At 34.0% G+C, this 12,150-nt stretch overlaps 1 protein-coding gene across 1 annotated transcript; it reads right to left on the bottom strand.

Moving 5' to 3' along the window:
* Nucleotides 1-595: 595 nt before the first annotated feature.
* On the bottom strand, nt 596-6,524 carry LOC121223244 (TMV resistance protein N). Its single transcript, XM_041104376.1, has 6 exons — nt 5,926-6,524; nt 4,612-5,781; nt 3,446-3,686; nt 2,194-3,297; nt 1,400-2,112; nt 596-1,004 (listed from the first exon to the last, which is right to left on the bottom strand). The coding sequence occupies exons 1-5, from the start codon at nt 6,405-6,407 to the stop codon at nt 1,405-1,407; spliced, it is 3,705 nt and encodes a 1,234-aa protein (XP_040960310.1). The 5' UTR covers nt 6,408-6,524; the 3' UTR covers nt 596-1,004; nt 1,400-1,404.
* Between the last annotated feature and the right edge of the window lie 5,626 nt (nt 6,525-12,150).

The following is a 12,150-nucleotide window of genomic DNA, read 5'->3' as shown; positions in this document are numbered from 1 at the left end:
ACAAAGCCGAAGCATCATCAAAGACATGTATCAGACCTGGACTGCTGGGTCTGGGGTGAAGGAGATGCAGCCAACAATATCTTCAACAGCAGTATCTTCTCATATATTGGCTTCAACCAACAAATTAGCAATATCATATTGATGTTGTTCAAAGTTGTTGAATCTAAAAAATTGGCATGAAAATTAGTTTGTCCAAAACTGAAATAATCAAAATAAAGTATACCTTTATCTTCAACAAGTGCAACACCCACAGCTACTACAAGTGCAACAGCAATATCTTCAACAGCAACAATTATCCTATCAGCAGCCACAGCTACTGCAGCAACAATAATTTTTTCCACAGCAAAGTATCTGTAGTAGCAGCAGCAGCAACTACAAACCTCAAGGCTCATATCAGCAGCAATTTCCACCACCAAATCCGACGGGTGAGGGACGGGAGACAGGAGACTGGAGACGGGTGAGGGATTTGTGTTGGAACTAAGAAAACAGAATGAGAGATTTCACAGAAGCTTAAGCAAGAAGCATCAATGTCTTGCTAAACAAACAAGAAAATTCAGCTTAAGAACTTGAGTAAAGACCAGAAATTGAAGAAGAATTTCAGAAAGATTTCATCACATTGAATTAAGGCATAATGCCATTACGTATACCTAGCATTTCAGCTGGTCAAAATAATACAAAGTTCCCTAAACATCTACCCAACTCCACTAAGTAGCTTTGTAACTTGTTAAACAAAACTTGCACACTTGGTAAAGCTGATTTATCAGCTCAAACATTACCTAATTACATCAAGTACAATGACAACTTAGTTCAAATCAAACTAATGACAACTTAGTTCAAATCCAACTAAGTAACAAGACAAACACTTGAAGTAACCAAAATGAATCAGCAGCATGAGCTTCAGTTGCAACTGCATGGCTCGGCCGCTTGGTCTGCTTCTTGTGCTGCATGGAAGCCAGCTTCAAAAATTTGCCTAACCTCAGAAAGCTTGATGAACTGATGAATATCTGAAGAAGAATAGAGGGTTTGATTTAGATTTTAGGGGTTTTGATTTGTGGATTTGAATTGGATAAATTGTTTGGGATAGGAAATAGAAATAGGATTTTGGTGGGGGGGGGGAGGGGATAAAGTAAAGAGGGGTTGAGGGAATATAAAATAATTAGATTAAATATTAAATAATAATATAAATTTAAAATTTAAAACGAAATTTAAATTCGACTCGAATTCAAAATTTTAAAAAAAAATGAGTTGATTTGATGAACTTAATTCGAATAATTTAGGATATGTGCAGAATACAGGTTCATGTTTAACATGTATAGCTAATTACATATTTTTGAAAAATTATCTTATTTATGGTGGAGTAATAATATCGAAAATGAATACTACGAATGAAGTAGTTTACCACAATTAGTGCTTCTTCCCCAGTCTCATTATTGAATTGAAAACTTTTTGCATCCGTTTCGGTTGCGGCGCTTCATCCATTTCCTCATAGATATTACGTTTTCTTTTTACCAGGGAACCGTTACCTATTGATTCATCATCAGTAGAGTGTTGCTGGATATCTTCACAATTTGCGCAACACTGACTGCTATGCAGCTCCTGCATTTGTTCCATCTCTTCCAAATCTTTCTCATACACAATTCGAACTCCACACTTCTTCACCTTAAACAAGCGATACTTCAAGGATATCATAGACAGCTCAAGTTGATGGCATTCTTGATCTAAGCAATCTATCATCCTTAAATTCTTGGTTTCATCATGCTCACCACATTTGTCTTCCAAGAAAATTGGATACAACTTCTCACGCGAGAAATAACGAATGAAAATGTGGTCCTTTATTACGACCTGTTCATCGCTTGCGAAACTCCAACCATTCCAATGGACCTTTCGGCTAGAATATCTATCATGGATAACAGCCCTACACCTGAGGTCATCAGATGAAGCATCATCACAGACAAAAATGCAGCAAAAGGCAACTCCCATCCATTGACTATCATTCCGAACTTCCAGAGGCAAATCTATCTTAATCCAAGAGTCACCTCTTTTTTGACTAAACCATTTTGGGATTTCACTTCCAGGTAAAACAATATCAAACATTGCTCTTGAACCAAATACCTGCAAAACAAACCTCTGGTTGTTTAGTAACTAACACCATGAATAATTATAAGACTGAGAGACACAGAGATATTAAGGAACCTTTAGTTCTTTTTTCAGCAATGTTAAGGCATCGACGTTCTCAGCCAATCTGAAGCAATTAACAGCTACCATCCCTGCCAAGATCTTTGAATTGGAAATATTTGCAGAATATCTTGAAGTGCAAACTTTTGATGGATACGCAACTATTTCAAGAGAAGTACAACCATCTATATTTACATATAGTCTATTTGTTGGAAGCTCAGGCACTGATTTAAGCGCCTTGCAATCTGTCAATTTAAGCCATCCAAGCTGGGGAAGTTGAGTAACACACGAAGGTAGGATGATAAAATTATTACCACCAAGATCAAGTCTTTCCAAAGACGATAGGCGAGAAATATCACTAGGAATATTGAAAAGATTGCAGTCCCGTAGATTCAGCCTTGTTAATGAACTCAAACCTAACAACGAAGGCAGCATCAGAGCAATGGAATTTGTCCTTCCTCTTTGGGTTACCTTTAACAGAGAAGGAAGATATTTTTGTAACTTGGAAGAAGGTCCCTTGCACCCTTTGAATGACAACTCTTTAAGATTTTTTAATTGAGAAATAAAGGGTGGTGGTTTTCCTAATGCTGTTTTACTTAAGTCAAGCACTTCCAAAAACTCTAGTTGCTGCAAATTCTCTGGCAAATTTTCAACTTTATAACAATCAGAAAGATTAAGAGTTTTTAAACTTGTACACCCACCTATGCTCCCTGGGAGGCTCACAAGGTTCCTGCAATCTTTCAAATTTAACAAAACAAGACTGCTCAGATTTCCAATTGAAGAGGGAAGTTGTTCAATGCTTGTTCCATCTAAATAAATCCTTAGCAGGCATTCCATTTTGCCATCAATCTCTGGAAATCTTTTAAGATTTGAGCAACCTGAAAGAATTAATTCTTCAAGAGATTCCATTCCAATTTTGGTTGGAAGACTCCTAAGACTTTTGCAGTCTTTTAAATTCAAAAGCTTAAGCCTCTTAAGAACTCCAATCGATGGATGAACATATGCTAACCTAATACAATCTTTCAAAACCAGAGTTTCCAGATTTGGGGTAGTTGTGAAGTCTGGCGCCTTGATCAGTTTTTCAGACCCTTCGAGATTGAGCACTTTCAACTTATGCATGGACTGTTAATAATAATAATAATAAATTAGAGGTAAAAAGAGAAAAGCTTAAGAAAGATCATTTTTATTGTTATTCTTCTTTGTTAATAAAATTTTAATCGTTCTTCTCAAAATAAGTTAGCAAACAAAGACGAAATGAGTTCATTCTTACTTTGTTTTCCTTCCATGGTTGTTCAGTGTTGCTATGAGATAGGAGAAGTGCAACAAGGTTTTCTGGTTGAAAGCTTGAAGGCAAGTTTTTTAGAGGAAATCCTGTCCAATCTAAAAGTCGAAGCTCATTAGAAAGATATATGAGATCACGACAATTTGAGTAATAAATGACTCTAAGCACTCTTAGTTTTTTCATCTTCAAGAAGGCATCCGCGTTTAATGTGAGAGTCTTGTTCATTTCCCTAGGTAGAACAAGAATATGGTTAGAGATATATATAAAATATTTAGTATCTAAAAGTTATGTTGCTTCATGGCTTTTTCTTTCAAATGCTCATATTTAACACTTATGATACATATTCAGACACAGATATAAAGATATGATCTTTCAAGAAATCTAAAAAATAATAAAGATGAAAGAATATTGAACATGCTCATACCAAACATATAAGCATATATAACACCTACATCCAAATTTGAATAACATAATATACACACAACTCACTCGATTAGAAACCATGATATACACAAAATAAAATTGCTTGGCTAAAGAAAAAATGCAAGAAAATAGATACAACTATACTCTTAACTAGTGTATAAATGACTAAGCTTACCTCTCAATGATAAATGTATACATGCATATCAATTTCTCTAACACATACCACTCTTTTTCTTCTTCTTCTTTTTTTTTAATATTAAGCATTCAAGATTTTTGCCACTTCTTTTTTATATTTTTTTTAAGAAAAAATATCATACTTATACATAGATATATGTGTATATTTTCTTACATTTTATTGTCGATGATCATACCTTCAATCATTTCTGTAACCTAAAAAAAAAGATAAAAACTCATGAAATTTCCATTTATGATTCAATGCATGTTTAACATTATTATTTTTAGTTGAAATTAATAAGAAAAAACAAACCAAATAAAATATTTTTCAAGTAAAGTAATTGAATGAATTAACATTCTTTTTTATACATATCATGCAGGTCTTTTTTAAAATTTATAATGACATCTGAGAAATATATAGGATAAATGTACTCATTTTATTTTATCAGGATTTAAAATAAACAAATTATTATTTTTAAAAAATAAACACTTTCTAAATATAATATGTACCAAAACGTCATAGTTTTATGTTGAATCCCAAATTTAAATAATGCCACCTTTTAATACTAATTGTTTGAATAAATGCAGCTAAAGTCAGAATATATATAGTTTCTATGGAACGACTTACAGTGTTTTTTGTTAGCACATGATAAACATCTCTTTCCGCCCACAATCTGCAACGTTTTCCAGGATCATCAACTGATTTTTCCTTAACAATGTTTTTTCCCATTTCTTGTAGCAAGTCATGCATGCACAATTTGTTGTCTTTGTTAACTATTAGTAAAGATCTCTTAACGAGAACATCAATTCCAATATCCGGAAAAAACTCGCAACCATCCAATACTTTCATTACAAAATCTTTGTCCTCCCCATTAAAGAAGCAAGCTATATCTAGAAATATGTTTTGCTCAGTTTGGTCCAATCCATCAAAGCTTATTTGAAGTCTCTCAATAATTTCTTTGTTGGAATCTCTTTCAAGTCTTTCTATTGCACTTCTCCATTGGGTTGCATCTCTACCACACAAAAAGGAACCCAAAACTTCAAGAGCTAAGGGAAGACCTCCGGCGTATTTTAAAACACGTTTAGAAAGCTCACTAAAATCATTTTCTAGCTTTGTCTCACTATTAAAAGCTTTCAAATTGAAAAGTCGAAGTGCATCATTGGCATTCAATGTTGTAGGCTTATACACATCATCAACTTGGTAAGATCGGAGCAAATGTTCGTCTCTTGTTGTTACAATGATTCTGCTCCCTAAACCGAACCAATCACGTCTTCCAACCAAGCATTTTAAGTGTTGTAGGTTATCAACATCATCAAGAACAACAAGAACCTTTTTGTTGGATAACCTGTGGCTAATTATGGCATTTCCTTCATGAATATTGAAGAAATTAAAGCACTCCCCAGACAAGATTTGGGAGAGAAGTTGTTTTTGTAACGAAACAAGTCCACATGTGTTTGAAACTTCTCGAACATCAGCAACAAAGCTTTTACCTTCAAAGTGAGGTGACATTTGAGTGTAAGCAGCTCTTGCAAGAGTTGTTTTACCGATGCCACCCATTTCACAAATTCCGATAATGCGGACATCATCTTCACCAATTTCTATTTTCGCATACAACTCCTCTAAGCGTGAACTAATTCCAACCAACTCATCATGTAAAATCGGATATGTTTGACATAATTTTGCAGATATCTTTTTAACTATGTCTGCAATAAATTCGGTTTCATGCCTATAAACACAAACCAAAAAAGAATTTGGTGTCCGAACAAGAAATCAACAGCTAATGGACATGGATATAGCATGTATTCTAAAATAGAGAAGAACATCATGTAAGCATTAAAAAAAGAAAACAAAGAAGATATCAAGGAATTACCTGCCATTTAAATGCCATCCCTTAATGTTTGCGACTTCAGTTAAAGCATTTCGCCACCTTTGGAGCTTATCTTCATCATATCTCTTTTCATGTTCCGCAAAGGCTTCTTCAACTTTCCCTTTCTGTTTTCTTAAATCAGATGGATCCACGTCATAGAAAACTGGAAACACTTTATAACCCTTGTCGTTTTTCTGCTTAACAATCTCAGTAAGTTCGTCCAAGCACCAACCCGAAGAAGCATAGGATTCTGAAAATACAATTACGGAGCACCATGATTGCTGAATGGCTTTAAACAGTTCTGGCGCGATCTCTTCACCGGCTTCCAGCTTTGGGTCATCCCTGAAGGTGACAATCCCACTCCTTTTTAGAGCATCATAGAGATGATCGGTGAACTTTTTGCGGGTATCTTCACCTCTAAAGCTCAAGAAAACGTCATATTTCTTTCTAGAAACAGACGAAGAAGTTGAAGCTAATGACAACATTATGAGAAAAAAAAAAAAGGTATCCGAAACTTGTGTCAAAATCAGAAAACAGTATATCGCCTAATAGCCAGCCAGAAAGAACCTACAAACAGTACTCTTAAGTCTAGGAGCGTCAAGAATGAGAAGAATAGATCAAATTTGCAAGGAAAGTAAACAGACGTTTCTGGGCAATTTCTCTGTAGATTATTTATGAAATTATTATTTAAAGCCTATGTTTATTCCAAAATTTCTAACATTATATCATTACTAAAATTTCAAACTAAAGCGTTATATACTTTTTTTTTAAATCACGCAGTAGAATTTTTCAAATTATTCTCACTCATAATGGAAATAAACAATGTTGAGAATCTTTTAATGCTTTTGTGTTTTTTCTAAGCAAGAGGAAATATATTTTTTTTTATTAATATTTTAAAACCATTAAAGTCATTAATATAATTATACTTATTATACATATAAATTTTCAAATTGATTCAATATTTTTAACATGTTAATATAAAACATTATATATTATATTTATTAAACCGTCAAAAAGTTGAAAATTAGGAGAAAAATCTGATTTGTTATTCTTCTATTGGAAAGGGATAAAGATAATATAGAATCACAGTTTCGTACAATCTTTTCTATGAAACGTGTAGCGGTGGAAGTTTGGTGACATATGAAAATGATGTTCTTTTCCAGGAAGAATCCTCGAAGGTGAGGGCAGTATTGGTTGCTTTGTCCACAAAGTGGGGGCTACTTTAATCACAGATTGTAATAAAAAGTCTTGGGCGGTTGTTTTAAATATGCACTGAGATATGACTATAAACTTCTACCATACTATGAAATAGAATATGTTATAAAATATATTATAGAATTCATCTGCTTTTCTTTCTAGGCAAATTTTATAGAAGGTCCCTGTATTATAAAATTCATCTGCTTTAATCACCTTTTTTCTTTTTATCGGGTTCGAACACCTTTTTCTTTTCTATGTGGAAAAATGTTAAAATGTGACAACTTACAAGGGGCCCTTACCAAACATTTTTCAAACAACATAATTTTCTGTGTGGAGGACAGTGATAAAATGATTGCATTTTGAAAGAGAAAACATATGTTTAAATTTTAGTGACAATATTATTATAATAGATAGTTGAAACTTTAAGTAAGAATCGCAAAACAAACATAAAAGATGATGATAGAAAAAATTAAAATTTATCACACACACAATCTCTTGATTCTCAATCACTTAAAAATGGTAAGGATCTTCAATTGCATTCAATTTAATGGATCCATTAATTATTAACGATTATTTAAACATATCACACATATATAATTACTAGAAATAAACCCCCGGGGGCATAAGTCGAGTTTTTGAAAACCAGAAAATAAGGTGGCTCCGTATGCAGAAATTAAGAATCTAGAAACAGTCCAAGTATAGGAGCATCAAGAAAGGGAAAGCAGATTAAAATTCCAAGGAAACAGAACATAGGTGTCTAAGCAATCTCTCTATACATTTCCTACCTTTTTTTCTTCGAAAACAATCTCCATATTAATACCTATAGAAACGTGTAGTGGTGGAAGTTTGGTCACAACAATGGATTCTCAGCAATTTGAGTATACACCAAAAGAGGCCTTTAGCGGCGCATTTAGCGGCGTTTTAAAGAAAAAAGCCACAAAAAACCGAGCAATAGCGGCGAGTGTTAAAAAATGCCAGAAATTACAAGCAACAGCGGCGATTACCCAAAAGCGCCGCAAATGAGTTAGGGAAACGGTACCGTTTTCATGGTCAGATTCAAAGACATTAGTGGCGCTTTAAAGAAAACGCCGCAAAAGAGAAACATTAGCGGCGCTTGATACAAAAGCGCCGCAAAAGTGATTAACAGACGATGCCGTATTGATTTACGTTTGATGACATTAGTGGCGTTTATAAGTAAACGCCGCAAAAGATCATGTATTCGCGGCGCGTTCACAAAAGCGCCACAAAGTTGTTCACCGAACGACGTCGTTTTCTTGTTAAATTTTAGACAGAAATAGTGGCGTTTTAAATGAAGCGCCGCTGAAGCCAATCATTAACGGCGCAAAAACGGAAGCGCCGGAAAATATTTCAGGCATACGCCATCTTAGGGACAATAGTAGCGGCGCTTTACTGGAACGCCACAAAAGATTTAAGCGAACGACGTCATTTTCGTGATGAGTTTTATACACTATGGTGGCACTTCAAAGAAATCGCTGCTGAAGTAAATCATTAGCGGCGCTTCTAATTAAGCGCCGCAATAAGTTTTAAGCATACGCCGTCGTTTTCTGTTGTGCTTAGGAACATTAGTGGAGGTTTGCTAAAAACGCCGCAAATGTCAAGCATTAACGGTAATAGTTTTAGCTAAACGACAACGGTTTTTTTTAAGATTTTAGAGATATTAGTGGCGCTTAGCTGCAAACGCCGTAATGTTCAATAATTTTAATTAAAACGACGTCGTTTTATTGTATAGGTCTAGGTACATTAGCGGCGCAACTTGTAAAAACGCCACATAAGTTAAGCATTAGCGGCGCTTTGTTATAAGCGCCGCAAAAAGATTTAAGCAAACGGCGTCATTTTGTGGTGGAGGTTTAGAGACATTAGTGGTGTGTTTTGGGGAAGCGCCGCAAATTGTTAAGCAAAACAATATTTTTTTTGTTGAGCTTTCAATGCATTGGCAGTTTAGGGATTATGGATTTAGGCCTTACGTTTTATTGTTTATTGTTTAAGGGTTGAGGTTTAAGATTTAAGGTTTATAGTTTATATATGTTTTATGATTTAGGGTTTTAGATTTAGGGTTTATATGTTCTATGATTCAGGGTTTAAGGAATATGACTGAGTTAGGGGTTTAGGGATTATGGTGCAATGGTTGGGGTCTAAGGTTTAAGTGTTTAGGGTTAAAGGTTAGGGGTTAAGGGTTTATAGTTAATGTTTTATGATTGAAGGTTTAGGGGATATGGTTAAGGGTTATGTATTATGGTTTGTGGTTTATCATTTGAGGTTGGGGCTTAGGGTGTAGGTGTTAAGGGGTTAAGGGTCATGGTTTATGATTTATAGGTTTAAGATTTGGGGTTGAAGGGATAAGAGGGTCTAGGTCAATTTAGGGTTAAGGGTTAAGGGTTTAGTGTTTAGGGTGCCCTAAACCGATTTAAGGTTTAAGGTCTAAGGAATAGAGTTTACGGTTTAGGGTTTAGGGGATAGGGGTTGTGGTTTAGGGTCTAGGTTATTTAGTATTTTTGAAAATTACAACTTGACTTCACCGAATTTAATTTTTAAATTGATGTTTTAGAAAAATACAAACACTATCTACGGATTAAGTTCCTACCTTAAATTTTAATAAAAAATCATCACTAAAAATTAAATTTCCCATTTAATAGAATTAAACATAATATTGTCATATTGTTGTATGATATTTTAATTTTTTAAATTATTAAATATTTGGAAATTATTTACGCTAGTGGCGTTTCGGCCTGAAACGCCGCAAAAATGTGTTTAAAATTACGTAAAACGGCGCCGCTTGGCTAAAGGAATTTGAATTTTAGTGGCGTTTTTCATAGAAACGCCACTGAAGGTATGCTATAGTGGCGTTTTATATTGAAACGCTGCAAATACATAAATGTTTGTCTGTACAAAAACATCGCCGTTTTCTTAAATGATTTGAACTCCTTACTGGCGTTTTTATTTAAAACGCCGCAAACTGTGATCTTTAGCGGCGTTTGGTATGGAAACGCCACAAATGTGCATTACAAAATGTTCAGAACGTCACCGTTTCGTTACATGAATTTGAATTTTAGTGGCGTTTGTATGAAAAACGCCACAGAAGGTATACAGTAGTGGCATTTCTATAATCCATATATGTTTTTGTGAACGAAAACGGCGTCGTTTTCTTAAATGATTTGAAATCGTTAGTGGCGTTTGTATTTAAAATGCCGCAACTGTAAGCTTTAGCGGCGTTTAGTATTAAAACGCCACAAATGTGTATTACAAAATGTTCAGAACGTCACCGTTTCGGTTGAGGAATAGTTCTGTTATTCAGAACGTCGTCGTTCTGCTTGGCGTCACATATTTTTCCCCTTTTGAACCCTAAAACCCGTACCCAGCCCCTAAACTCAGCTTCATTCCCCTTCCCCTTCCAAATCCCTAATTTCCTTTAGAAATCTCCTCCACTCCCCTAATTCGAGACATTGACGGAGTCATTTAGTCTATTCGGTTCTTCATTTCGTCGATATAGTGCGTTCAATTCTTCACGGCATTTAGAGGAAGACGAACAGTGGAATAGTTTTTGGGGTAAGCACGAACCGGTTTGATTTCCCTCTTTTTTTGTGTTTAGGGTTCAATATCGTTAACAATCCATTTCATCCATGGATTTAGGGTTGCCGAACGCATAAAACAGTGCCATTTTTTAGTACGGTGGAATCACATCCGGCCCGATTTACTTTCTCTTCGTCTTCGTTTAGGTATAAAATTCGGATCTCTTAAATCTAGCTTTACGGATTTATTTTGTTTAGGGTTTTAAGCAGTAACTGTCTTACATTTTGACAGAGGAATGGTATGCTTTCGAATGCCTAAGTAATTTTTGTATGTATATATATTTTTAATTTGTTTGTGGTTAAAGTTAATTGATTAATTAAAAACGATTTTGCAGCATATTGTAAACCTTGTTTTGTATTTGAAATTGTTTTTGTTTAAAGGAGTCAGGACGTTTGTGAAGTCTTTCTATTTAGGTTTAATCAGTATAAAATTTAAGAAAATTTTATATATAAAATACGCTATTATAATATTTTATTTAGATAATTTGACAGTTGATTTTTCACTTAAGTTCATGTAAATTTGTTTTAGTTATGAAGTTGAACAAGTTTAGTTTTTCCTTAGTTAATTTTTTCTTTCCTTTGGTTGCAGCATTTTAGTTTTGGCAATCTAGTCTGCAAATTTGGTACCTGAAACTGTTTTGAAGCAATACATAGGAAGGGTAGATAACCAGAAGGTAAGTTGATCCTTTATTTTATTTGTTTTTTCGTTTTATAAATTGACATGTGATTTTGGACTGTTTTTATAATTGGTATATTTGTAATTGGGACTGTTATAATTTGGTATTTGGTTAATGTGGCTGCAAGTTCTTTTTTGTTGGAAGTTCTGCTTAATGTTGCTGATTAATGTTAGGGATTAAAATCAATTCGGTTATTTTTTTGCTGTACGTTGTGGTTAATGTTGCTGCTTATTGTATTTATTTCTGGTTATTGTTCTGGTCTTGAAGATGTTTTTTGCTCCATTTTTCTACTAAGTGTTTGAATTAATTTCTGTTATGGAATATAATTGCAACTATTATACAGTATTCCCATGGTTTGTAAAGATCCAAATTGAAATCAAATATAATTGCAATTGTGAACTGAATTGATTTAAAGTTTTTAGTTCATGTAAATTTGTTTCAGGTTCAGATTTGATTTGGGTTCGTTGTAATTATATATTTCAAATGATTAAATAATGCATAAGTTTAGAAAACATTATTTAGGTTTTGTAATTTAAATGGTTTTGGATTTAGGATATAAAGGATTTTGATTGGCTTTTGCAGCTAATTAGATTGTACCTTCTCATCTGTTTTTGCTGCTAAGATGGTACATTTTATTGTTTTTTGCTGCTAAATCAACCATCTACGGATACCGAATTTAGACTTTGCTTAAATCTGAAAGTGTACTACTTGGTCAAGTTCGGTTTTCTTTGCTGAAAATATTTTCCTTTACTTGAATTTGAACCATG

Source organism: Gossypium hirsutum, chromosome D11, assembly GCF_007990345.1.
Source record: "Gossypium hirsutum isolate 1008001.06 chromosome D11, Gossypium_hirsutum_v2.1, whole genome shotgun sequence".
NCBI classification, from domain to species: domain Eukaryota; kingdom Viridiplantae; phylum Streptophyta; class Magnoliopsida; order Malvales; family Malvaceae; genus Gossypium; species Gossypium hirsutum.
The sequence above is the reverse complement of the archived record's forward strand: the minus strand, read 5'-3'. Positions and strand labels throughout refer to the sequence as shown.

Coding starts and splice junctions, on each gene's coding strand:
- LOC121223244 (XM_041104376.1), bottom strand. CDS start 6,407: ATGTTGTCATTAGCTTCAACTTCTTCGTCTGTTTCTAGAAAGAAATAT. Junction 5,782..5,925: donor GGATGGCATTTAAATGGCAG/GTAATTCCTTGA, acceptor TTGTGTTTATAG/GCATGAAACCGAATTTATTG. Junction 2,113..2,193: donor TGCTGAAAAAAGAACTAAAG/GTTCCTTAATAT, acceptor TTTGTTTTGCAG/GTATTTGGTTCAAGAGCAAT.